This window comes from Oxyura jamaicensis, chromosome 18 (genome assembly GCF_011077185.1).
Source record: "Oxyura jamaicensis isolate SHBP4307 breed ruddy duck chromosome 18, BPBGC_Ojam_1.0, whole genome shotgun sequence".
In the NCBI taxonomy this organism is placed as follows: Eukaryota; Metazoa; Chordata; class Aves; order Anseriformes; family Anatidae; genus Oxyura; species Oxyura jamaicensis.
The window spans coordinates 5,546,796-5,573,748 of NC_048910.1; the positions used below are offsets into that span (position 1 = coordinate 5,546,796).

Sequence of the window (26,953 nt, forward strand, 5' to 3'; positions counted from 1 at the left end):
GGGGGGGGAGGCTCTGGGGAGGGGGGAGGCTTTGAGAGGGGCTCTGAGCCCCCTCAGCCGGGGGGGGGGGGGGCGGCGGTTGTCCCGTCAGGAACGACCCCCAGAGCCTTAAGGGCGCGGGGCAGCTGCCTTGAGGGGCGGGGGGGAACCCCAAAATGATCATAAAAACAGGGGGAAAGGGGCCGGGGGCGCTGGCAGGCGGAGGGCAGGGCCGGGGGCTCGCCTCAGGGGAGCGGGGCGGTCACTGCCGCTTCTCCCCCCCCGCAGCGCCCCCGCCATGAGCAGCAGCGCGGCCGCCCCCGGGCCGGAGGGCAGAGCGCGGAAGGCGCTGAGGAAGGTGTTCGGCTTTGAGGCCTTCAAGACTTCCCTGCAGGAGAGCGCGACCATGGCGGTGGTGAGAGGTGAGGGGGCGGCGGCCGCAGGGGCTGCGGGAGCCGGGCCCGTGCCGCTCTGAGGAGCCGGGCCCCCAGCCCTCCGAGGTCGCTCCTGTGGCTGAGCTGCAACGGGAGCTCCCCGAGCAGGGCTTTGCTCTACCTGCTCTCCCGTGCGCGTGTTTTGGAAGAACGTGGTCGCATCAAACGTGATACAGGTAGCCCTCAGGTCTGGCCGTGCCAGTATCTGCACCAGAGGCGTCTGCCAGCTGGTTTGTGGCCAGATGAGGTTGAACCTATTTGCACTTGCAGGGTAAACCTTACTGTCATGGTGTTAGACACAGGTGGTACCAGTAGAAGACTTAGCTCTCTGCTCAGGTTTATATCTGTTCTGTGAATCGCATGGATGTTACCAGAAACACACATTTTTTAATGCATTCCTGGCGTTAACACATCCACCAGCTGTGGGCTCGGCAGGCAGCTCACATACGCAGGCTGCTGACCGTCCTCGCTCCTCGCAGGTCTCATAATGCAACCCAGAACAGCACCAATCCCAGTGTGCAGGACACGGTTACAGTTTTCATCCATCCCTAGCAGCTGTGTTGTTGATGACAGACGGGCCAAAAGTAGTGTTCTGTGAGCAGGGTGGCTCTGCCTGTCAATGCTGTATGCATTGGCATCTCCCTGACGTGGTGCTCCTTAGCGTGGTGATAGTTACTAACTAAATAATACTGCCTACGTGGTTGGGATTTACTTCGTGGGATAAGCTTTCACAGGGTGTGATAAAGATCTGCCCTGGGACTGGTGGTTTGGAAACTGGAGGGCTGTAGGATAGTCATAAGAGCAGCTCGTGTAGAAGAGAATTAGCATGACCATGGACAAGTTGTTTAACGCCTCTATCTTGGTTTCTGTGTAGCTCCTGGTATTTAGGTAAGGCTGTTTCATAATGTTTAAAAAGTGACCAGAGATTATTTGAAGGAAAGCACTGCAGGCATACAAAGCATTACGATGCTTTTAGAACCTAAAATCAAGTGTCTTTTGTTGGTATGCCACAAGGTACCCGCACAGATATGCCTTTTCTCACAGATTCCAAGCCTTTGTGCCCACCCGTCCAGGCAGAGCCCTGGGAACTCGCCACCACTCAGTTAGCCTTGAGCTTTGTTCTGTTGTCTTTGCAGGCGAGAAGGATGTCTTTGTATGCATGCCCACAGGGGCAGGGAAATCCCTGTGCTACCAGCTTCCTGCAGTTCTGGCAGTGGGCATCACCATTGTCATTTCACCTCTGATTGCACTGATTCAGGTAACTGTCTCCTGTCAGCTGTGGAAAGCAGCCAGTGAAGGGGGTCGGGAGACTCCGGAGGCACGGCTGCCTCTTGCCTTTCTGTCCTCAAGACTGCTGTTAGCCGGCCTCTGGGTTCTTGTCTTGATGTCTTGGTGTGTTTTCCTTAGCTGGGTGACTGGTGAAGAGGCTGCAACTTAGTGTAACTCTGGTTTGATACTGTGCAGCTCTGTTAAAGACGGTTTTTATTTGATAATAGCCTAGTGGCTTTTATAACTGACCCCTTCTCTATTTTCTCCAGTTGTCTTTTGTACAGTGTGCTGTACAAAAGCAGCAGAGTACCTCACATGTACCAAACCGAGTCTCTAACCACAAAAAAAATCTCCATTTTACCTATAAAATAATAACTCTGGGAATGATGAAGTTGCCTTTGTAGGCATAAATTGCTCTCCACCAAACTGTCCTTTTGTTGTGGTCTGTGTGTCATGGGGATAAGCTGTTGTAGCAGAGCTCCTCCTTGAGCACTTTCATCTGTGTGACCTTTTGCTTATGTATTTTGCCTTTTCTACTGTTTTCATCACCTCACACTTCCCTATAATAGCAGCTGTAGCGTTAACGTTGCATGATATCTGGTGGCGTAGGCTGCTGTTTTGTTTTGCTGTTGTGTTTTTTTTAAACTCCTCTGCAGTCTCAATGTAGTACACACCAAGAATTAAAAACAGGCTTGGTGATGCATCTCAAAAAGGTGTTATAAATAGTGAACTCTTTCCAAATGAGAGAATTTCTAATCAAGCTCCAGCACAGGAAACATTGTATCAGTGAAACAGAGATTAAATGCATTACCAGAGGTAAGATTTGCAGGTGAAGCAGAATGTGTCAGAGCAACAGGTAGATGGAGATGGGCTAAAAGAGTCTTAGGGAACAGAGCTGGAGTGAGCCTCCAGAGGTTTTCTCATTCAGCCCTGTGATGGGGAGGCTGTGCCTGAAAAGATCGATCATGATATATTTCATTCTATCCCAACTTCAAGAGCTCAGTCTGTGTAGTTTATAGGGAAGGTTGAGAGTTGACTGAGCAGAATCAGTGCCTATTAAATCAGTCACTGAAGCAGTTACTGAGTGAAATGATGAGACGTCCATCTTTTAGGACTATTCATACCTTCTGAAATGTTACGTGTTAGTCAAGTGCAAGTGAACAGCTCAGTGTAGGTAGGTGGACTGTGTGTGCACTGTTTGGATGTATGTGAATGTGATGCCGTGTTTTCTTCTTGGTTTTCAAGGCATGATTCTTGTTCACATTCAGTTCTATTGCAGAGGTGATTTGCCATATCTCCTAATATCTCAGCTGTGTTTATGAAATCTTTTGCTTATTTTGGAATGAAGCACGCTCTGTTTTTGTAGGGTGGCGTTACTCAGTTTCCATCTGTCACGACTTGATAGCGTAAATCCTGAGCCACGCTGGCGGCTTGTTTCAGCGCACTGTGGCTATCATCGGGTATTTTTGCATGGTTCCAAGCTGATGTTCCCTAGCAGTAAAATGACTGTCTTAAAGTGAGCGGAAGCCAAAAGAAAAGGAGTTGGAAGTTAGAGCTGAACAGATACACTCACCACTGAAATAAAGGCATCTAGGGTTGAAGTTCTAACCGGATGGACTCTAGGTGAATGTTGTCCCGAGACTTGAACCTGGAGGTGGAAGCTGGGACGTCACTTGGATCTCTCCAGCAGAATTTTGTAGTGATGGTGGCTTTCTTTAATGCCGTTTGTTTCTCATTTAATTTTCATTTCGTATTTACCTTAGGACCAAGTGGATCACTTGCTGGCTCTGAAGATCAAAGCCTGCTCTTTCAACTCCAAGCTTTCAGCCCAGGAAAAGAAGGCCATCCTGGCTGACCTAGCAAGTGAGAAGCCCCAAGTAAAGCTCCTGTACATCACCCCGGAGATGGCAGCTTCCTCTTCCTTCCAGCCTACGCTGAACTCCCTGCTGTCTCGAAATCTCCTGTCCTACCTAGTAATTGATGAAGCGCACTGTGTCTCCCAGTGGGGACACGATTTCCGACCTGACTACCTGCGGCTGGGCACCTTGCGCGCTCGCATTCCCAATACGCCGTGTGTTGCCTTGACTGCTACTGCCACCAAGCAAGTCCAGGAGGACATTGTGATGGCACTTAAGCTAAAGCAGCCGCTTGCCACCTTCAAGACTCCTTGCTTCAGATCTAACTTATTCTACGACGTGCAGTTCAAAGAGCTCTTGACTGATCCGTATGCCAACTTGAAGGATTTCTGTCTGAAGGCACTTGAAGTGAAGAACACCGCTGGGGTAGGTTTTTCAGTGGGGGAAGAAGGCTAAACTGAATAAAATCTTCCTTAATGGTCACCGATCTTCCAGTGGTTGGTATGGCCCTGATAGGTCTGTGGCAGGAAAGGAGGAGGTCTCTGAAGGAAAGTGCTCAATAGCTTTTTAGTTCCTCTAAAATAATTAGAATATGGAGCTGCATTTCTTTCAGAGGTGTCCTCTGAAAGGAGCTGGTCTAAAAGAAGGTGCATTTGGAATATGCAAATAGCATTTCTGTCTTGGCTTGTCATGTCCCTGGCGATAAGTGTGTGTTTGATTGGGTTCTGTTCTTTCACTGTGGTGAGGGTGAAATACAGCACGGGTGAGCAGCAGCAGTTAGTGTCGTATTGAATTTCTTGTGGTAACGCTAATTTCCAGAATAACTCTCAGCAACTCAAGCAGCCTCTGCACCTCAATTTGTCTGTAATGTGAAGAGAGACTGCTGCTTGCCTTGTGTTCACTGGGAAAGGACTGGGGGACCATAGTTGGTCTATGTCTCCTAGGCCTTGTAGGACTTGTATGGAAACTCTCTTTATGTCTGATTTATTTTTGAGCCATGACAATGTCTTTAAGTTGCTGGGGAATTGGCTTGGAGATGAGATGAGGGCATCCCTCCGTTTTGTCCATGCTAAGGACTGCAGCTTTGGGCTTCAGGCAGCGTCACGGACTTTCTCTCCTCTCTGCCCAGGTGTACTCCGGTTGCGGCATTGTGTACTGCCGGATGAGGGACGTGTGTGACCAGCTGGCTATTGAACTGAGCTACCGAGGAGTGAAAGCCAAGGCGTATCACGCAGGTACTGGAGGCTGCTTCTGTATCTCTCGGGAGCTGGTAGAACTGAACTGTACCACCTTTAAGGCCTGGGTTGGGGTTACCTAGCGAGCAGCTTTCTAGGCGTGGTCTGCAATGTGTCCAGTGCTCACACATCAGGTCTTTGAGGTAAGTACGGGTCACTCAGCGGAATGGCATTCCCTTTGCTCCAGAACTGTTCATTTTGTTGGATCTTGCATGGCCTAAATATAACAACCAGTTTCCTAGTGTTCTACATTTTTCTTTTTGGAAGAGAAACAGCTGCTGCTGACTTCGGCTTGATCCCAGGCCAATTTAAACATGGGCAGAGCGGGGTGTGTACATCGGTCTGTTTTTACTGAGGGGCTTGGCTCGTAATGGGGGAATGGAGAAGGAAGAAAATACTTCTACTTGCCGTTTTGTTTTGTTTCCTTCCACCTTTTTTCTTTCTCAGGACTCAAGGCAGCTGACAGAACTTCAATCCAGAATGAATGGATGGAGGAGAAGATCCCAGTTATTGTTGCTACCATCAGTTTTGGAATGGGAGTAGACAAAGCAAATGTCAGGTACGCGAGGCTGAGCATTGTGCTCCACCAGAGACCGAAACCTGAGCAGCAGGAAGGGAAAGCCTCAGTCTCTATTATCTGATACATTTGTCTCAAACACCTGATCATTATTCACTAAAACCCACAAAAATAGAACTGGAGGTTTTCTTAAAAGCAGCAAAAACAACCTTGGAAGGGTTTTGTAATGAAATTAAAAAGAAGGCACCAGAGTTCCTCTTTACCAGTCATCCTCAAACCAAAGAAAATTGGAGGAATGCTTGGCTTTTTTTTGCCACACTCTGCAGAGTTTTAAAAAGAACCATCTAGATGCAGTCACAGCTGTCTCTTTCACTTCTCTTAGTTCAATAACTGTTGTCAAAAAGCAATGGGAAGGAAATTGGTAACAAAAATAATTCATCCACTACTAAAATAGTCAGAGTCAGTTTTTGATGAGATCTTTTGAAAATTGCAATGGGGGGTGGCAGTTCATGAATAACCATTTAAAAAACACAACTCTAGTTCAAGGACAGAAATTTTACATGTTTTCAATTGTGGTTCCTCTGGGACTTCTAATTGCCACCATAATTGCTCTGGGTTATTAGAATTCCTGCACAGCAATATGGCTGTTCTGAGTTAAGTGTTGTGAGCTGCGATCATTTAATAGAGGAACAGCTCATCTGCAGCTCATGCGACACCCTAGATGGAGCTGATCTTCAATCAAAATCCACATAAAACAAATGCTGTGACCATTGTAGGAGAGGTGCAGGACATCACTGAGTTGATCACATCAGTTCACAACTGCGCCATCCCTCTGTGCGTACCCCTGTGCTGACAGACAACAGGATCCTATAGCAATGACAGACTGTTGTGCTGCTTGATGCTTGTTACCCAGCAGAGAAATGAGAAGTCTCCTAGGAGAGCAGCATAAATTAATAACCTGCTGAAATTCGTCTCTGTCCCGTTCGATGCATTAAACCAGCAAAAAGTAACTGAAATGCATAGGGCTGATTAAGAATAAAATATAGCTGAACCATGCTTTCGTAATATGGTTAGTTTCCAAGAAATTAAGTTAAAAAGACTCCTTACAAGTTGTTTTTCAATAGTTTAAGGAATATGATACCCTAGCCCAGGTAACAATGCCCTGCTGCTTAGCCTTCACTCTTTGTTGGCAGAGTCCTGAGTATTCATGCATATGTTATGGAGTAAGATGAGGTCTGACAAGTTCTGGAGGTGACCCTTTGGGACAAAAGGGAAAACAGGTGTTGTTTCTGCCTCTGATAGAATCAGCTCCTCTTTTTTCACTGCTAATTCAGTTTTGGTTGAGATTATTAATTCTTTCAGTCAATTTCCCAATAGGGAATAAATATGTAGGGCTCTGATTCCTTGTGTCTGGCCTGGTCTTGAAGTGTTTGTGTTTAGAGAAATGTAGTCGCTTGTCTTTTAATCTTTTGCCACACTTGCACACGTCATGTCTGCCTCTGGGACATAGTGGTTTGCAGAGCTTTGAAAGGACCAGTTTTGAGACAGACTGGTATTTAAAATATTGGCAGCGTTACTGTACTGTAAAATGCAGAGACTCCTCAACACAGGTATGAGCCAAATTGCTGAATATTCAAGTACAAGCAGGTTTAAAGCAGTCTTGTAGTGGTGCATTGAAAACATTCCTTCAGAGATTACATACAGTTTAGTAATGATTCATAGCCATATTCTCTGACTGGGAAAGGTGCCCTCATCTACAAGTGAGTTTGGTGAGACGGAATTTCCCACGCAGACTTTGTTGGCAAAGAAATGTCTTTTTCTAATAAAGTATTTCAAGTTATGTTCCATAATGTTCATATTGCGTTCCACAAAATAAACAGGACTTTTTTTTTAATGCTCTGTTTTATCATAAAATAGTCCAGACTGTGTCCTCATTCTCACTCTTCATAGCCGTGCGACTGTATACCTGTTTGGGATATTCATGTGCCCTTTTTTCTTCCATCCATTTTGAGTGACATCCTGCTTTTACTGCCTTAGTTTTTACTCTGATGTTGATATCCATGAACAACACAATCGTGTATGCACTGAGTTGAGAAAGCTACAGCCTTGTTTCGCATTGTCATATCACGCACAGGTTTGTTGCTCACTGGAACATTGCCAAGTCAATGGCTGGATACTACCAAGAATCTGGCAGAGCTGGGAGAGATGGGAAGCCATCCTGCTGCCGCCTTTATTACTCTAGGAACGACCGGGATCAAGTGAGCTTCCTGATTAAGAAGGAGCTCTCTAATATCCAGGTAAGATCTGCAGACTAGTACCTACCTGCCTGTCTAGTTGTGCTACCTTTTTGCTCAGATTTAGTTTGCCTCTTGCCTGTAGTGACCTCTAAATACGCAAAGATGAAATGAGTTTTTCTGGAGCTGTAGTAGTTTTTGGGTCTAGAGTTGTCTGTAGTCCTGTCTCAAGAGAGAGCAGCAGAGACTGAAGCAGGGAGGGAAAGGGCTGCCAGAACTAGCTCCAGCCATACTAGAGACACAAGGTTGAGCAGAAAAAGGATGGTGCCTGTACCAGTTTACCACACCATTCAGGAGAGTTGGATTTGGTTATCAGTAGAGTTAATTTATCAGTCTGTATTTAAATTGAAGACTACAATTCTTGTTCTGTCTACTTGCAGGAAAAAAAAGGCACCTTAAAAGAATCAGACAAAGCTGTGATGACAGCTTTTGATGCCATTGTGAACTTCTGCGAGGAGCTGGGGTGAGTGCACTTCTTTCAAACGTTGTTTAATGTTGGGGAAACCATATCCTATATCTTCTGTGGCACAGTTATGGCTGAGATCTTTCTGCAAATGCATGTTATGCAAAAATAATATACTGGATGAATCACCTGATATTTCGCTGTCTGGACTGAGGAAGGTGTCCCTGAGACACCTGTCACTCACTTTCACTTCTGAGTTAACCGAGATGTTGGTTGATGTTGAACTGTGAGTCCTCTTGCTATCAAATTTAATGTGTTTTATCTGTGGAGAGCTGACATAGTTTCAGTTGCTTTTGTTTTGACTCTTTCCTCCTTCACCCGCCATCTCTCTGGGCAGCCTAATCATCACAGGATGGAACTATTTAGCTTTAATGTCTCTCAAAATCTCAGGGGCTCCACTCTGCAAAGAAGTAGGCATCCTTGATTCTCATTGACCTTAGAAGGCTCTTATGTGCTTTCAGAAAAAAAAAGCCCAAATTATGGATGTGCCCAATCTAAATGCAGACTAGCAGCCACAACATACATCGTTCAGGTCTAGTTCATGACTTGTAAGCTGTAATTGTACTAATTACTATGCTGGATAAGACATCAAAGTTGTAATCTTGCCAGTAAGAGAGCAGTATGTATTCACTAACCGAAAGTAGTCAACATCTGTCTTGCTTTTAAGTTGTATTTTGTTTCATTCTTCACACCTGTGTCTAGGACAAGTTTTTCAGGGTGACTGGCATGCTTCTTTCCTGATACTTCAGTGAGCGTATTTTCTCCTTGTGGTCATGTTTGGTAAACAAACTGTGTTTTTATGGATCTGCCTTGGGAGATCTCCCTGTGTGTACTGAAGTACGGCACAATGCTGAGCGGTCCCAGCAAGGGGCACTTCTTTGCCCAAACCTAGGATGATTCTGGGAAGTAGCTTCTTGCTTTAAGTCAGATGGCTGCTTGTGTCCAGATTTTATAGCATGTGAGAGCAGCTGTACCTATGTGGTCAGAGGCTAGCCTCAGGAGACCTTGTCTCAGTGTGCTTTTCTCCTTGATTCTCATACAGTTGGTAGCAGAATTAGTTGTGACAGTGGTTTCTTGGAAGGGCCATCAATGCCATGACAACTGTACTGGACTCACTGAACTAACCTTGCACAAGCCAAAAGCAGTCGCAGAACATTCCAGCGTGGTCTCCTAGTCAGGGCGTGAGGTAGGATCCACGTCACCATATTACAGCATCACCCACTTCATGTATGCTGTAAAGAACTTGACTGCTTTTTAAGTGAGGAACTTCTCTGAAGAGTTCTGCTGCAGTAGTGAGGCAATATCCACGCGATAGAGAGAAAACATTCTCCTTTGCTGAGGTGAATAGCAATAGAAATAGAACTTCACTGGCTGCATGAGAGATTTGTAAGGGAAGCCCACTGACCTAATGAGAAATCACATCTCCCATCTTTATTCTTCCCTTCCCCAGCTTAATACATACACACATAAGATGCACAACCCAAGGTCCCACATTGCAGCACCATTGACTGGCTTCCCCGCTTGCAACTGTGCAGGAGACTAAGGTGCTCTTCAGAAGAATACTGCATTGCATTTCTTTTTTACATTTTGAATTAATACAGTTCTATTTGCTATTCAAACAGTAAAAATAAACCTGAAATTCTGACCTTACAAGGTTCTAAATGAGAACAAATACAGACAGACTTGTATTCCGATAAGCAAGTTTTTGCATAGTATATTTAGGCTACTGTCTGAGTATGACAGGAGAACAATTACATAAGCTGCTTTTTAGAGAATGGATTCAGACAAAGCTTTTGCTGGTCAGAGTTCCCTGATCTCCATTTGCAAGATGGAAAAAAACAAGACCAGCTAAACAAAAAAAGTAACTGCACTGGTACAAGACATCTTTATCAGTTTTAGGCGGTGGTTGACCGTTTGCCAACTCCATCCTGTCTGTGATTTTGTTTGAAAGATGAAAATCAGGCAGAGACAAGCCAAATGCCAGCATCATCATTCAGTTCCTGAACACAGGCTGCCTTACATACAGAGTTTGCTGTGGACTTGCAGAACAATTTGCTGGCATTCATATATTGCTCTCAACGCGGGAAGGCTGGATGGGGAGAAATAACAACCCAGGGACAGAAGATGAAAAAGCTTCTACGAACAACACAGTTAGATTGCAGCTGGGCTGATTCTTGCTTAACTGCGGATCTCCCAGTACTGTGTCACAGCTTCACTGTCTATGCACCACTCCGCTTGTGCCTTGGAGATGAGCAGCACCCAAAGATGGCAGCAAATAACAGGAGAGCAATCAAAACAAGACAGAAGGTGCTAATCACCACTAGCCCTCCAAGAGCCCAGTCACTTGTTACAATCCGTCTTTTTAGGTCTTCCAGAACTGAGGATGTCTCTTGTGCAGATGACATGCTGGCTTCTGCCCTGCTGGAGTTAGACAAGAATAATGTCAGATGTTGATGTATCCCCTCTGTGCAGAAAGAGAGAGTCCCTAAACCAGTACAGGCACACATGCTCTGTGCTGGCAGGTGTCCCTCTTCCAAAAGGTAGAGTCAGTCTTCGCAGAATCTGGAGCATAAACCAGAAGAGAGATAACTGAGGCAGCTTTAGAGTCAAATCTACAGAGAATTGAAGAGGAAATCTTCTGGCTTTGCTAGATTTTAGCAGTTGAGATTTACTTTAATCATAGCTTATCAATCTTTTTAATAATATAGTATCTCTCCTGGCATGTTCTGTATGAACCCTTCATCTGTCAATGTACAGCCTATACAAGTAATCAATGGGAGATTGATTGGTTGATTCCAACAGGAAGCATTGCCTCTAAAATGAGAGTTGGGCACTTAATCTCCAGTGTGTTCTCACAGCTCAAATGAACACTTATTTAAAAACAAGCAAACCAAACACACACCAACAGCAAGCACAGAACTTAATGTAGAACTTGTCACTCCCATAGAGTTTAGAACAATCTAGCTTCTTGCATGAAAAGCATCTCCTGGTAATACAGTTGGTTTTAATGTTGAGCCACACATTCTGGGTTACTCTGCAATAGAGGTATGCTTTCCTCCTGCGAATGACTTAGGTTCAGCAATAATTTAAAGTGGGATCTCAGGGGTTCTACATACTTGTTCTTTCTCTGATATTTTGCATAATGACTTGGCTATCAGCTTTCTTGAAAAAGAAAAAGACAACAACATTTATTTGAGAGCAGCTTGTGGTTTGAGAGCATCTAAAGCTTCCTTGCTAGATGCTGCTCAAGGGAAAGAAAGAATAGATTACTTCTCATTCTTTCTCTCAAACATGACTGTACGGACCTAATGCAGGAAGAGATCTTAATTATTTCAGAATATTTACCTGACTTGTCACCCCTTGTGTCTGCATCCCAAATACCGTATAAAAATCAAGTTTCATCCTCCACAAGTCACCTTGGATTGCAAGCACAAGCTCAGACTTCAGTTTCCTGAAGCTTTTGGTTCTTTCTCAGTAGAAAATAATACTCAAGTTTATGCTTTGCTTTTTTGGTATTAGGACAGATCACCAAAGGTATACAGGACATGGAAGCTGTTCTGAATAGCTTCCTTCTCTTTTAAAAAGGAGACAGACTGGATATTAACTCTGCGGACCTAGAGGCAGAAGCCCTGTACAGGTGCACACCCTAAAAAGCTCCCATTCCTTTTGCTAACCATGGTTAATCTGAGGTAGGAGAGTTGTATGCAATTTTATAAATACCTGAAGCTGTTGTGTTTGCAGTAGGTGTTTCTTCTGGTACCTCCTCTGCACCTACTTGAAAAGCTCTTGGCCTGTGGTGAAGGACCCCCTACAGCACCTGGAACCTTGTAGACCCAGCCTGGAAATTGCGTGTTTGTACTGCAGTAAATGATTAACAGCTGACTTTCTTGCAAAGGTGTGGCTAATCTAATCAAAGGCCTTGAGCCTAGTTAAAAAGACCCTGTTCACATGTCACTTGGGTATTCCTTCCTCTCCATGCCTTCATCCACTTGTGTACTTATTCCAGTGCTTGTAGCAGCCTGCCATGCCCTCTGTCTTGGGAAAGTAGCAGGCTTTGTTTCTTGGGTCGTGGCTGGCTCTGTATTGTAGGCTCAGTTAGGAGACTGCCATTTGTAAAATGGGACTGTGAATGAGTGCCCTGTAGTCCAAACTTCATCATGGCAGCTTAGGTGGAGAAACTCATTACAGAGCCTTGTAGTGCTGTTAGCTGCAATAAAACAGACTCCCTTCCTTCTTAACTAAGGAAGACCAGAGGGAAGAGAGATGGGAGAGAAAGAGGAGAGTGATATGTGTGGATGGGTGGAAGGAAACTTGTTTTTCACAAGCCAAGCACATCACTTTGATGCTGGAGAGATAGTGTTACAGAATAAAAGCTATTCCATTAAGTGGTCAGTAAAGCTTCAGCTGCCTCTGCTGGAGAGGCTGGTCTCACAGTATGCTTTGGATTTCTCAGGGAAAGCTTTTTCAACACTTGTATCATTGTGACTGAAGTAATTATATTCCATTGCAGTTCCTTCTAGGCTCACTGAAGGTTTTTAAATGTGTACAGAAGTTACTGGTTTTGAAACAGTTTTCAGTTCGGCCATGGTCTGTGCTCCTCTGTGAGTTTTGAAACAGAGGGGATCCATCCTCACCAGAGCTCAGGGCGTTCTAGGCCCCTGTAAGTGGGTAACAGGTGAAACAAACACACAGACCCTAAACTGTTTTTTGGGGGGCATCTTTCAAGCCACCCTGATCTCTTGTGTGCAAGACAGTGGCAGAACCCACCCAGCCCAGGCAAACACGTACCTAAATACCAAGTATACGAATAGTCCAACGGAGTACAACGGTACGAAACATTAAGCAGGACACCAGGCCTGTGAGGTGCAGGCAAGTTTGCAGAAATTGGCCAGGGATCCACTTCTCTCCTTTGTGGCTGCTCCTTTGCTCCAGAAAGCCACCTGCATTCTTAATAAAATTGCTTAATTTTCTCTCCTTCTCTCTCTCTCTTTTTTTTTTTTCCTTTCTTTTTAACAGCGCTGTATTTATTCTCTGCTTTAATTCAGGAACTTAGAGTGGCAGAGATAAGGCAGGAGCCATGTCCCCTGTCCCCCTGCCTGGTGTCTGTCAGTGGTTTAACTTGTAACACCACTGGGGAAACTCATGTTTGTGGCTTTTCGTGTTGAGATAACACTTGGCAGCTTGTTCCTAGTGACAGCAACCTGTCAGTTGTTGGTACGTTTCCAGCCCACTGAGCTTCCTCCTGACTGTTAGCACAGGCTGGTTCCATGCTGCTGAAGCATTTCTCAATGGGATTCTGTTAATTCCTGTAGCTGGCACTGTCTAGCACAGGCTAGGAAAGAAAGTAAGCTCTGTTCTTTCACAGGTCTCGTGATTTAACTTAGAAATGTCTGTCTCCTGCAAAAGAGAGGGTCTGAGACTTCCTGCATCACCTTGACAGTCGCTTGTTTGTAAATGAAATGAGCAAAGATGTGTCTGGCAGAGAGGTTAGTGTGATGCATCTCCGAATGTTGATTACAGTAAATTGATGCCATGTTTGAGCTTATCCTACCCTAGCATATTTCCTGGAAGTGAAAGTCTGGGGACAGCATAATAAAAGCCAGCACTTTGTTACTCTTAATGTAGCTGTGCATGCAGCGGCTCATACTGGTTCAGTCCTTGTTTTCTTGGTAGTTGCCAAACTGGGGCACAAACACTTACTTTCTAAGGAACATTCCCATCTTCTCCTGGAAATGTTTTCTTGTTTCTTAGTGTAAAAGTAACATTAGTGATTTGAGGATATTTTTCTCAATTTTTTAGACTATTCTCTGTGTTGCTGGCTGCAAATGTATTTCAACGTGCAACTGTACAAAAAATGCAAAATACCTAAACTCAGTTTATTTGAAAAAAAAATAAAGTGCATTAAATACATGAGAAGCTAATGATGCATTCTGCTAAATTGGGTGCAGGCATCAGGGAAGAGGTTTCTTTACAAAGTTTCCATTTTGTCCCTTCCGAAGTGTGAAGAATATTTAAAAGCCCTCTGTTAAAAACTTGATTCTTTTCTCTCCTGCTGGATGTTGGCTCTGGCATGCATGCATGTGATCGCAGAACATCCCAAGTTGGAAGGGACCCACAAGGGTCATCGAGTCCGACTCCTGGGTCAGCACAGGACCACCCAAAAATCAGACCATGTGTCTGAGAGCATTGCCCAATGCTTCTTGAACTCCGTCAGGCTCAGTGCTGTGACTGCTTCCCTGGGAGCCTGTTCCAGTGCCCAAATCCCTTTGACTGCTCTTCGTGTAGCAGTTGGAATACAAGGGTAGAAGATGACTTATCTATACTTTGTATACCTTCTTGTAAAGGTGTTGTTACATTTGGGGCTGAAAGCCCAGCGGCTTGCAGTTAGGTACAGCAAGATGGTCTGTTTGGCTGTCCCAGTTAGGAAAGTCAAGGTCTGCCCCATAGCCTTGTACTTACAGAAATCCCTTGCTGAAGTTCACCTCAGTGTAAGCCAAACATACGCAGTGACTGCAGCATGGAGAAAGGATTTATTTTCACTTGTTAACTTCAGCTGTACAGGCCATTCTCGGCTGTGCTTTGTTGCAATGCCAGCTGTCAGCTGCTGCGTGTATACCCTGAAGTGACGGTTACCATGCTGTATGTCACTCCTCTGAAATGCCTTGGAGTATGCTAATAAACATACCTTAGGCATACTGCTTGTGTCCACTAAAATAAACTGCACACAGTGCAGGGAGTCAGGCACACAGGTCCCTCGAGTGAGGACGGGGATTTGTTCATCTCCTGTAATTCCCAAGGACCATGAGCCTGCAATGTGCAGAAGAGCAGAATTCATGAAAGCTCTGACTACCACACGGGGGCTGGGAGGGAGCACGTTTACCAGCACAACGTTCAAATTAAACTGTAACATCAGTGATTTTTTTCTCTTTTGCCTTCACCTTTCTGTTTACAAAGGGTATTGCACACGATCTGATTTTTCTCTTTGGCAATTTCACATCATCGTAACACCAATGGAATAAAGGAGGGAGCATTTGTCACCAGCTGTATGCAGAGCCTCGGGTGGTATATGTAGATCAGAAGGTCCATGATGTGTTGTTTTCAGCAGTCATCTCAGCTAAATGTGTCTATTGCACTTGGCTTTTGAGAGAGCAGGCTTGGGCCTGATCCAAGATGTACTAAGCATGTCGACCTCCCAGCAATGTCAGAGGGTTTTCCTGGCACCCAACATCATCCTTCTGGATTAGCCACTTGTGAAGAGTGTAGGTGCTGCCTAGCCATGTGGCAGCTTACATGTTCTCTGCTTTGGTCTGTGGCTCAGTGCTCACAAAAGGAATCCTTGGCTAGCCCAGCTGCAGGGCTGTTACAGGGTAAGTGTGTCTGTTTTGTCAGCAGCGTGTGTCCATGCACCCCCAGCCCACCCTGAAGAGGAAGACAGTGATGGTAAAGCAGCGTTACCTTTCTGGTCACACCACGGAGCCCAGCAGTAGCTGTCACAGAAAGAATGAATTCCATGCCGTGATTTCTGGTCCTCTGAGTCAAACTCATTAATATTGTTATTGCCATTTTCAGTGAGCTAGAGCAGAGAGTCATTCCCGTGGGACTGAATCATGATGGCCATGCATGTCCTTGATAGTAGGTTGTCACCTCTTGAAGCGCTTCATGGGTGGGCAGTCGGGCGGACTTGGATCTTCCTACGTCTGTGGTCAGGACGTCCATCGCAGCTACAGCAGCTGTAGCAGCAGCAGCTGCAAGCAATGATCATGAGCAGCAGAACAGTAACTGAAAAGAGAAGAAAAAGATATTGCTTCATGACATAGCAGGAGTCACTGGAGACTAACCCTACGTCTCCTGTAAGGTGTCTGATGAGCAGCAGAATGAACAGTCAGGTTTCTTGTTGATTTCTGTCCCGTATCCCCGCCTCCCTCCTTTTAAGTTCCTGCTTTCTTGTATTAGCTATCCGTTTAATCTGGACAAGTGTCAGGCCTTAGCAGGAGCTGAGGGTGTACTGGTTGGCTTGTCAATAACCGTGCTGATTGCCCAGCTGGCTGTTCATAATGGTTTGGGAGCTACGTGTACTGGTTTCCCCATATGGTGAGCACAGAGTTAGGACTTTGCCCAATACCCATCTATCTCCTCCCATGGATACTTGATAGAGATAAAAAGATAAGAGGTTCCTGTTCCTTTGTCAGACTTGGCCAAGATCAGTCAGCAGGTCCAAAGATTCAGGCCAAGCAGATAGGGCAGGCCCAGCGAAGAAAGGTTTAAGGAATTAATTTCAGGTTTGTTTCCAGAGGTAAATAAATGAAAGTAATGGAAGAGGGAAATTCCTCTGCAATAGTGAAGAGCAAATTAAAATGAATGGTGCCTGTACTCTGGACAGGGGAGGAAGGATCCTAGTTGCGTGTATTTTTCAGTAGGCAAGACAAAAAATATCCATCACCTTCAAACCGAAAGATTGCTTTTCAGATTGTGGCCCCAGAGTTCATCCACTGCACAAAAAACTCCTGTTGTCACGCCTGGGTATTTTGTGACCTTAACAGCCACGTACCAAGCTATGTGGGGGCGGCACAGCTTTCCCTGCCTTACTGGCTGTTGTTTGGTAGATGGCATACAGCAACCAAGTGGGGCTGTGCGCCTGGAGAGGATGGAGATCAAACTCTCCCCATAGTTGTCAAAAGCAACTAGAGAGGGTTTGGCTGGTCGAACTGGCAGTTCCATTTCTCAGGAGTGCCTGATGCGTGCCCTTTAAGGAGAACAGGTATTCGTGACTGGGTTGGTTTTATGCTTTCTTCTGTAGTCAGCCTGAGAAAATGGATACTTCAAAACGAGGGGTTTGTTTTGCAAAGCAGTGGGCTAGCCTGTTGTTATTCTACTCTAGCCGTAGTGGTCAGGATGGGGAGGGATAGGTTAGTTTATCTGGAATAGAAAAGGATGACATGTTTAATCCTGCAAAACTCATAAGGAGCATGCGCTCACGTGTGTGCACGTGTTCTTAAAGGTCTGGAGACAGGCTGCCAGCTAATCTGACCTGTGGGGAACCAGCTGTCACTACGAGAGGGGGAAAAAAAAAAAGGAAGCAGGTTTGTCTGTTCCTGAATTCCAGCCCAGGGAGGAGTGTCCAGGCTGCAAACACACCCTTCCTTCCAGCGCTGGGAGAGAGCAGTACCTCTGAGGGGGCAGGCCTGCCTTCCTTCCTGGTTGTTTTCCCATTGTTTAAACAAACATCATTCCCCACGATCAAGCAGCTCTTTTTTATTCCTTCCGTGCCATCCCCACGCAGAGCGGCAGAAGGGATCTTACCAGTGGAAGGGAATAAAGAGGCTCATCTGAAGCATACTGGCACCCGCTGAATTAAGCGCAGGAGAGATACTCAGCATCTCAGACCTGAGTGTTTTTCATGGCAGTGAGATCCCCTAATACCCTTTGTTATAAACAAATATACCTGCTATGCATCAAAACATTGCCGCAACTCTTGGTTAGGTAAAATACTGCTGTTTAAACTAATGCTAAACTAGGGGAGCCTTGGGGAAAGTAATACTATTGCCTATGATGCTCTGCGTGTGTGTGAAGATACACACTGAATACTAAAAAATGACCTAGAAATTAAACGGGGCCTCAGAGCACAGCCTGGAAAACAACTGCCAACACCACCAACCTCTCAACAAAGACCTCAGAGCAAGCTGCCCCTGTAAAAGAGGAGAGACGTCTGACACCCCGCTACTTCCACCGATAAACTCACCGATAAACAGAAGCACCACACAGAAGGACACGATCTCCACAGGGTCAGCCTTGGGCAGTTTCTGAAGCTTAAGAAGAAACTTCTCACCAATGGTTTGCATTTCCTTCAGAAAGCCTTCAGAAGACATTCTGGCTCAACCTCTCCAGGCTTTATGCTGTAGAAAAAACAAATCTTTTCACTGACTAATGCTAGGAAGCTGCCAGCCTTCTTATAGAGCTGGTGATCACAAGTAAAACGAGTTTATCTGGTCTCAGCCCTCGTTCCCAGTAGCTAAGGTGGAGGACTATTTACGTTCTGGCACTGTTTTAATTTCAAAATATGGCTTTGAGGGTGTTTTTGACAGTTAGGCTGTTATGCAAAGGTGAAACTGTTTTCTTCTAAAAGGATGGGTGCTTAAGCAGCGATAGAATTAGAACTGGACAGTGGCTGCCCTTGACTTCCACCCCATGATTGTGTTTTTTTCCCAATTATGCTAAGTTGTCCTTCCAGAAAAAAATGCAATTCTCTGTACTCCAGCACAGCGTGTAGCTTTCAGTTAAATTCTACTGAACACACAGTAACACACAGTAGGTCTTTTTGAAGACTTCTTGTGCTCCAGCTATACATAGTCCCCTCAGAAACCTAAGGTGTTTACTGTGACACCACGCTACAGTCCCGTTCATAATGTTTTATCAACCAGTTTTACTGAATGATGATATCAAGAGCTAAAGCCCATGCTCACTGGGGAAAGTTGGGCGCTTTTCAGTTTCTCTCAGATGACGGCAAGTTTTGTATGGTAAGTTAAACGCAGCCCTACATTCTATTTTATAATTTAAGTCACAGTCTGTTCTAATATATAAATAGAACAGCGGAGGTCCACCCATCGCTGCTGGTGATGAGCAAAGCAAAAGCCCCTGGATCTGTCTCCCTTAAGAGAAGGCAACCTTCCTGCCCTGCCTGGTAGTCTTCTTCATTCTCAGTAAGCATGACCATTGGGAACTATTGGGATAACATTATTAGTTTAGTCAAAGTTAGGTACCTCAGCTTTGCCACTAGTATTTGCTGTTCTTTTCTCGCCACGAGCAAAATTTTGGAAGGTATTGCAACAAACAAGCTTGCAGGAGAGCTGTGGAAGTTAAAATTTTTGTTCAGGAGGTAGGAGAAATAGGAGATTGCTGAGAAATATACGCAGTTTTGGCTAAAATAAGCATTTGGACTTACAGATGGATTATGGCTCTTATATCAACAATAACATTAAATGAAATGATATAATTATATCAAAACTTAGTAGCTTGTGAATGTTGTAATAGTCAGCGCTGTTTTATGAGACTTGTATGTTGCAATTTAATTTCCTAGTCTTGTTGATAATACAAAGTCAAAAGACCAAGACAGTACTCCCAGAACAAGGCAGCTGGTTCACTGCTGCACATCTGGTTTGGTTACTCAAACAAATGGATGCTTGGAGTTCAGTTTTTCTAAACACACTGAGGACAAAGAGACCTTGGCTGTTTCTTTGCATGCTGGGCTTAAATAATTCAGTGCCAAGTAAAATTACGTTTTGTATGTTTATGCAATCCAGAAAGGGTTTTCTTTGTTCTTTTAAATCCAAGCTAAGGAATAAAAATCGGAACCAGCTGGTTCCCTGCAGTTGTGGGTGGATGGAAGAGCTGCATCTACAGAAAGATTTCTGTGCAGTTTAGCAGGGAAGCATAGCTGTGGCCTTTTGACCTGAAAAGGTCACTTTGGAGACTAGGATTAAATAGTTCTTTCCAGGTAATTGCCATACCCCAAATGAGCTGCTCCAGAAGTGGCTCCTTTTCCCTTTGCACAGTGCAGTGAGATTCTGTCAGCAGGTTTCCAGTGCTGTTTCCATTCCAAGAGATGGCGGTGCAGGCAGAGGTGATGTGATTTGTGTTTGCTGCTCTTGGCTCTAGAAGAAAAACGTTAAAAGAAACATGTATTCCTGGCTCTAACGTTTTAAAAATGTTTGTTCCCTTTGAGAGTATTTCTGCCTGCCCAGAAGCTCTCCTAGTAAGGAGTCTGCTGTAACCTTTCATGCCATGCTTTGGGCTGCAACAGAAGCAGCAAGTATGAGAACTAGGCTTCTGAAGCTTGGGCATACAATGGAAAATTACCGATCGGGACTGTAGAACTCCACACCGATTAGCAGAAAGCCTAGTCTGAAATGGTAAGAGCTTGTGTCTCGGTAAGGGGCATTCCTTTGCTGTGGTACCTGATCTAGAGCTAAGTGAAGGAGGTTTTGTTCTAAAACTTGCAAGGAATGTTGCTCGTTTACCTTAGGTTGAACTTCGGGGACAAAGTTTGAAGTCGGATGCAGTCTCTGTGTGGAAGCAAATGTTTTTCTACTTGACTGCGCTTCTGAGTGCATGCTGGTTCCAAGGGTGTCGCAGCTTTGGGATTTCTTGTGCATAGCAAAAAGGTGATGAACACATCACTTCTCAAAAAAATAAAACACAAAGCCTCACCAAGAAAGCTAGTGATACTCATGGACTTTATCTTCCGTTCTACTTGTGTATAAAGTCTTTGCTCAGGACTGGTTTTGGTTGTGATCTTTTCTCAGCTGATGTCAGCACAAACAAGATCGCACCCTAAAGATTAGCGTGAGGGTAAGGCTTGCCTGCTTGTGTGACTTACACAAGTTGTCTCGTGTGTCTGCCTTATCTTCCTCACCTGCAACACCACAGAGATGACACTACTTACAGATTTCAGAATGGAACTATAAGAACTTATTTATTTTTTCCCTTTTACTGTGTTCAAGTAATTTCCCAGTTCCCAACAGCAGTAAAGGCCGGGTGGGGCAGGGTGCTTGGCTGAAGCAGTGACTGTAAGGATTATTATTAAAACGGGCAAGTCTGGAGGGATTAGAAACTTCAGGTTGTAAGTCTTATCGGACAGTTTACTTTCTAAGCCTGGATTGCTGTTCTAGGGCCTAAATGGTGTGGGGTTTGGAGCAAACCTAGTTCTCTGCCAGGGATTTTCTTGCTTTTCAAATATGCATCCTGTGAGGATGGGAACCTGCCGGAGCAGAGGAGACACAGCTGTGGGGGCAGCAAAGCCAGTGGAACTTGCTATGGAAGAAATGCTGAATGACCACAGAGCAATGCTGTCTTTGTCGCGCATTATCGGATAAGTGTCACGAACCTTTTTTGCCATAGCTGCAGCTAGAGTTGATACAGAGTGAAAATAGAGGCAAGATGACAAACTTGTATAGAAAAGGAAGTGAACGCGATGCTAATGCCTTGTGACAGGCAGTTTGCAAGTTCCTGCTGGGGTGCTGTGGAAGCCTGAAATTCGTGGTTTCAACTGCTTCCTCTTCTGGCTCTTGTCTGAAAAATATCTACCCAGTGTTACCAGTGGGACTAGACCATCGAATCTTTCTGCCCTGCTCTGTTGCAGGGCCTGGCAGAGGAAGGAGTAAAACAAATGTTTTAATTTGGGTTTGGTTTTGACAACCAGGCAGAATCTGCCACGTGCCATGAGTTGTTAGCCTTGGTTGAAAAGAGAGCACAGTAATAATGCAGGGGGGTGCTTGACATTTGCAGGTGTGCTGCAAGGATCAGACGCTCGTTTCGTGCCGAAGAAACATGTTCTACACTTAGGGCACCTGCAGAGTTAGATTCCCAGAAAACGCTGGTATTTGTTTTTCATGCAGATCCATCGTGCCGTGTCTACTGAATAAAGCTGTGTAAATTGCCGTAATAGCACTGAGATTATCTTTCTGAACCATTTTAATGGACTTAAGCCATATTGAAGCACTCAAAGAAATTGGCTGCTCAGCTCGTCTGAGAATAAAGCCATTAAAAGGCCTCAGCCTAGACATTCAGGACAAAAGCCTTGGTCATGGTTTCTTGGTACCGTGAACGGGCTGCGTGTGGTAGCTTCCTGGCTTCAAGCAAGAAACAGAGCTTTGGGGTGACTGTGTAACACGGGTCCTGCATCCCTTTGTCTGCCTTAAGCTAGTCAAGTTGTTACAAGTATGTTGGAACTGATGGAAATGAATCACCTTCTTGGTCTGTCTGCAGCTTGCAAAAGCCGCATCCTTTCTGTGTGTCTGCACAGGTGCATCACAAGTTGAGCTGTAGGGAGTGGGTGAGCTTAAATTTACTGCTGAGGAATGTGACACTTGTTTAGTCTTAACCATGCTGGCATTTGGACGGCCTATTTCAGCACAAAGAATGTGAATTTGAGTTTGTGGTTTAGCCCCAGGACTGGAAGTTAGTAAATGCAGGCACTCTTCCGGGCCTGCTGCTGATGCATACTGGTTGTGTGTCCTTGGGTAGCTCATCCCGTCCTCTGCTGTGTGACTTCATCTCTGCGAAGCAGCAGAGCACGTAACCACCATCAGAGGTGTGTCCGAGCCTCTAAAATGTTCTGAAAGGTTTAGATAGAAAGACAGTAAGTCCCTGGTTCTGTTGCAGCTACACAAGGAAATTAAATTACCTTTGTTTGCTAACTGCTTGTTACGCTTCAGTCACTGAGCCCGTTCAGGATGAAAGCAGATGAAAGCAAGGCTTCTACTCTTGGTTGCTCTGTACCCAGTCATGCCAGGGTTTTATGTCTCTGGACACGACCTCCCAGTCCCTTGGTTTCACTGTGCTCTCTCTGAGAAGCTTTGAGAAGCTTTGCTTGCATGGGTTTGTTGCTACAGTGATCTGAAAATGGAGCTGAAGCTCGGAGGCCTCACCTCTGCTGGTGGTGCCCTGAAGCTGCCAACGATTGTAGTTCTGATGCTGCGAGCCCCAGTGAAGGTGAGCTCGATGTCCTCCACGGAATGCTCGCTGCCCGTGTCAGACCTTTCAGAGCAGGATTCCATGGTGAGCCCAAACAAGCAGAATGCCGGGGTAACCTCCTTGTTGTCTTTTTCCAAGACTGTGGCTATGCAGAAGCAAATCCTACACGGCAACCCCTGTCTTACAGAGGAGGGTGCTGAGGAGCTGAAGGGGAGGAGATGCTTTTTGTCCTGGTCTAAAACTTTAAAATAAGTTTTGACTGTGTTTGGCCACTTTCTTAATAACGCAAAGGTTTGGTCAGTTCCTAAGCCTACCAGCTTTGTATGTGGTCCCTGAATCACTCTTTTGATTTCATGTGGACAAGGTCCGCAGTGCTTCCTGTCCTAAAACAGTCTTGGCTTTCTAGGTGGTGTTGTAGTTGGATGCGTTTTGGCAGAACGTGCAATGATCCCTGTCTGATTGTTTATTGTTCTAAGTTTATAATGTACTTCGGAGATGAAAAGGGCTATAGAAATGTAGCAGTATTATCAGTGCCTGGCTTTCCCTCATCATTGTCAATGCAATGTGTGCTGGCAAGACTGCAGTTGACCAGCCATGTGAATCTTAACTATGGTTCGCGGGCAAGCCCTTTTTTTTTCTAAAACAGGAGTGAATGCAGCCAGACAGACCTATAATTCATTCCCAAGCAGATGAAAATAGTTTCCAGTATCAAGAGAATTCAGCTTTTTAACAGCACACACCCAAACTGGTAAATTGCAGCTCCATGTCATGGGAGAAAAGCCTTGGCTTTGTCAGCTGGTCTGGAAAAGAAGGCCACGCGTTCTTCCAGATTATAAAGCAGCCCCGACTGGGGAGCCATTGGGCTGGAACACCCTGTCATCTCCACCACCCACTGTTTGGAGACTGGTTTTGAGGTAGCAGCGTAAACGTTCCTTCCCTCCCCAACAACCTAGCATTAAACTAATATAAAAAGGCACTGAATTCCCTGCCATCGCAGTCGGAGAAGCTGAGGTGCCCATCGGGGCGCTGAGCTGAGAGGCTCTACACCTCTGCAGTACACAGTGGTTTTCTCCAGTCTGTCCCACAAGCAAATCCACAAAATGCCATGAGACAGCTCCTCACTACTAGTCCCATTTTTAAGAAGTGGGGAAACGAAGGCACAGAGCCATCTGGTGAAAGGAAAAGGTCAGTCTTAAAAATAAAACTGTTGCTCTTCTACAAGAGAACTTTTTTTAGGCCGAAGGGTTACTGATGCCTGAATCTAGCCTCAAAGTCTCTTCTAATATTAGCAAAATAACCATTTCCCAGGAAGCTGACAGAGAGGTAACTGTATGCCCATAAAAATAGCTGGCTGTAAATAGTTACTTCAGGAACAGACTGGGATCTATCAGCAATCTGGTGCTTGAGGTAAGGCATCTGGAGCCCTTTGAGGGTTCTGGAAACGCCTTCCCAATCTTCTTTCGGCCACCTCTGGCTCCCATCCTTGCCTGGCCTCAAGACCACAGCAATCCACATGCATTTGTGAGTTGTTTGAAATGTGCTGGTCTAATCCTCGTAAAGATGCCACTTGGGTGCAGGATCTCAAAACTCCAGGCGACAACAGCTGCATCCTCCGAAGAAGCTGTTCCGGACCGTCGCAGCTGTGCGACTTGGGGAGCGGTTGTAGGGGGCCATGGCAAGAACCTGCACGAAGGCGAGGTGTGGGTGCTGCTCCTTGTGCCCACTTTCTTGCTGTGCCCCCTGCGCATCCTGCGGCTCTGCTCGCCGCAGGCTCCATGGGGCAGACTGCTGCTGCTACGAGCTGCTGCTGCAGCCGGGATCTGCTCTATTGAACTTGGTTTGTTTTGTACCTCCACTCCCCGAACTGCTTTGGCATTTCGCTCAGGCTAAGAGGCCCGTGCACTGTGACAGCTGTAACATAAGCCATGTCCTGCTTCTTTTATCCAGACATGTGTTTCATATTGCTTCCCCCCCCCGTACGTACACGCTGCTGTGGCTGGACAAGCCCCCAGCCAAACCCGTTAAGATTTTCTTTTGCGAGGAGAACTTGGCCTGCTTCTCTCCCTCCCTCCTTCCCCCTGCCCTTCTCCCCTTGCTCCTCCCCCCTTCCTTTTTTTTTTTTTTCCTAAACTTTGTTTTTCCCGTACTTTGTGGAACCATCTTAGCTGTAACAAACAAGCTGCGGAGACCCTTCATTAGCAGGGTGGAAACTTCCCTCCATCCTCTTTGAACCTAGGGCTGAACCGGAGGCGTGCGGGTCTTAACCAGCAGATCTCACGCAGGCAATTCCAATTCAGTCTTTGCAGGAGATGTACGTCAGAAGGAGCTGCCCTCCCTTCCACCCTAATGGGACTGGAGAGAAGTGGAAATACCTGATCCTTAGCATTCCTCCCCACAGGCACGTGTGGGAATGGGGAAGACATCTTTCTGGGAGGATTGGCTTTCTGCCCCTCTGCCTGCCTGTTTGTAAACAGCTGACTGCTCAGGCGCTGCCTGCAAGAGGCAGGGGGGGTCAGCTCAATGTGAGGAGCCGCAGGATCTTCCAAACAGAGTAATTGGCTTCAGATAGCAGAAAAATAGGGTGTATCTGGTCAGCCTCCTTGCCAGCCCCCCCTTCCCATGCCCAGCAGCAAACAGAGGTGGCAGTGCACACTGTGAGACACCTCTCCGTGCAAAACCAAGGCTTACAGAGGGTAATCTCATGTATTTGGGGGGATCCCTTTCCTTTTCTTATTCCCTTCTCACTGCCTTCAGACCCGATGGTCTCGTTGTTAACTGTACACCGCGTATGTGTATGGCTGTGTTTGCTCTCAGAGCAGCGGTTTCTCATGCTGTTTTGAATAGTAAACCAGCATCTGTGCCGGATACACTAGCTGCTTTTTTTTTTTAATGCTTGTTAGAAGCTGTGTAAAATCTTTCCATTTATTTCTATTGGACACAGATGCTTTACTTGCACAGTATGCTAGTTTCCCGACCAGGGTTTGTTTTCTAAGCTCTCTGTTTGCTTCAGGATTTGGGAGATAAAACTCAGCTCCAGCTGGGAGGAGCTCTGGAGAAATGCTGTAGCTGGCACCCACCCGCGTTTGGTTTGACACGCGCTTGCCTGTGCTGGCAGCTACTCTCTAATGGCACATCCACTGTTTGTACGGAGGAGCAGCCCGGCTCTCTTGCCCAAACTCCGTACAAATCCATGACAACCTCACTGCAGAGAATGCCCCGTGCTGGACCTGCTTATCAGCTAAGGTCACATTCCATAACAGCAACAGAAAAACCAGCGCACAGCCTTTCTAATCAACAAAAAAGTTGCTTGCTTCTGCTCTGACTGTAGAAGCAATGTGAGGCTGCAGGCTGGATCCTTTTGTTAGCAGCACGGCAGCAGCTCGGCTTTCTGGAATCCTGTTAAAAGCTTTTCTCTTGCCACCTTGCTCCTGAGTGTCCCCCTGCAGACAAATTCAGGCTAGCAAGCGCTACCCAAAGGCTGCTTTTACAGTTCGCCGTACAAAGAGCTACAAAGGCTGCAGCTGCTTGCTAACTAACCGAACGCGAAGGTGCTATGGTTGACCGACCAGCAGCGAGAGCTCAGCCTTACCCCAGCCGTGCCACGAGCTCTTCTCCTCCTCTTGTTTTTCCTCCTCTCTTCTTCAACTTTCACGTCATCTCTCCCCTCATCCTGGCTCGTGTCTCGCTCCTCGCTCGGCTCCTCTCTGCTCTGCCGCTGACAGCCAGCTGTTGTCTCTGCCTATTTTTTTGGTGCTGCTGTCGGGGCGATGCCAAGTTTCGTGTTACAGGGGTGCCAGCGCGGGAGGGCGGCCGGCCAGCAGCGCACCGCGGGGCAGCCGCCGCTGCAGCCTCCCACTTGTTGCTGGCTTCCACTGCGCATCTCCTCCTAGCAAGGTCTTTTCTTTTTTTCTTTTCATTTGATTCTCGCCTTGCAATAGTTTGGGTGTGTGTTAAAGCAATTAACTCTTCTTTATGCTGCCCGGTTTCCTTCCGACTCCCGGGGGAAGGAGCTTTCTCGGGTGTGCTTTGAAGGGGCAGAGCGAGAAATCGCAGTGACAGCGCAGCGCGGTCTGCTGCTGGCAGCGGGGTGATGCTGGAGGTAAATTTGTTTCATGCCCCCGGACGAGTCATTTACCCTCTCGAAGCCTTGGTTTTTTGCTTCTCGTGTACTGGGGACAGCTGCCACCCGCTGTCGTGTCCCAGAGGGCTGCTGAAGTTCAGCTGCTCTAGAGCTATGCCGTCCTTCAGACAGGTGCAAAATGATAATGCCTCATCAACCACATAATTTGCCCTTCTATTTGATACAGCTCATTAAATGGCTTTTGTTCAGCAACCGACATCTACATAAATAATTTGTCTTTATATAATTTTTGTCTTCTTCATATTGCTCTCGTTTCATGGCTTTATTCCAAAACTTGCTGTATTTTGGGGGAGCTC

The 26,953-nt window shown here is 46.0% G+C and overlaps 2 protein-coding genes across 7 annotated transcripts in view; one reads left to right on the forward strand and one right to left on the reverse strand.

Moving 5' to 3' along the window:
• Window positions 1-26,953, forward strand: part of RECQL5 (RecQ like helicase 5) — a 38,699-nt gene that overhangs the window by 196 nt on the left and 11,550 nt on the right. The window contains exons 2-8 of one of the 2 annotated variants that reach the window (XM_035342181.1): window positions 260-401; window positions 1,550-1,671; window positions 3,446-3,964; window positions 4,668-4,773; window positions 5,221-5,332; window positions 7,425-7,587; window positions 7,965-8,047. In XM_035342181.1, coding sequence (XP_035198072.1) covers window positions 278-401; window positions 1,550-1,671; window positions 3,446-3,964; window positions 4,668-4,773; window positions 5,221-5,332; window positions 7,425-7,587; window positions 7,965-8,047 — 1,229 coding nt within the window. In that variant the 5' untranslated portion in view covers window positions 260-277. Of the gene's footprint in view, window positions 1-259; window positions 402-1,549; window positions 1,672-3,445; window positions 3,965-4,667; window positions 4,774-5,220; window positions 5,333-7,424; window positions 7,588-7,964; window positions 8,048-26,953 lie in introns of those variants that run through there. The other variant, XM_035342182.1, reaches the window with a different exon arrangement.
• SMIM5 (small integral membrane protein 5) lies at window positions 9,150-26,225 on the reverse strand. 5 transcript variants are annotated; one of them, XR_004755085.1, is made up of 6 exons: window positions 26,106-26,225; window positions 20,062-20,223; window positions 19,552-19,695; window positions 17,787-17,940; window positions 15,503-15,826; window positions 9,150-10,465 (listed from the first exon to the last, which is right to left on the reverse strand). XR_004755085.1 is itself a non-coding variant. In XM_035342183.1 (5 exons), exons 4-5 carry the CDS (start codon window positions 17,911-17,913, stop codon window positions 15,705-15,707), a joined length of 249 nt encoding a protein of 82 aa, XP_035198074.1. In that variant the 5' UTR covers window positions 17,914-17,940; window positions 19,552-19,695; window positions 20,062-20,223; window positions 26,106-26,225; the 3' UTR covers window positions 14,559-15,704. The 5 variants fall into 5 exon arrangements, 3 of the variants coding, with proteins under 3 accessions (XP_035198074.1, XP_035198075.1, XP_035198076.1); XR_004755084.1 differs by having other exon boundaries at window positions 9,150-10,468; XM_035342183.1 differs by lacking the exon at window positions 9,150-10,465 and having other exon boundaries at window positions 14,559-15,826.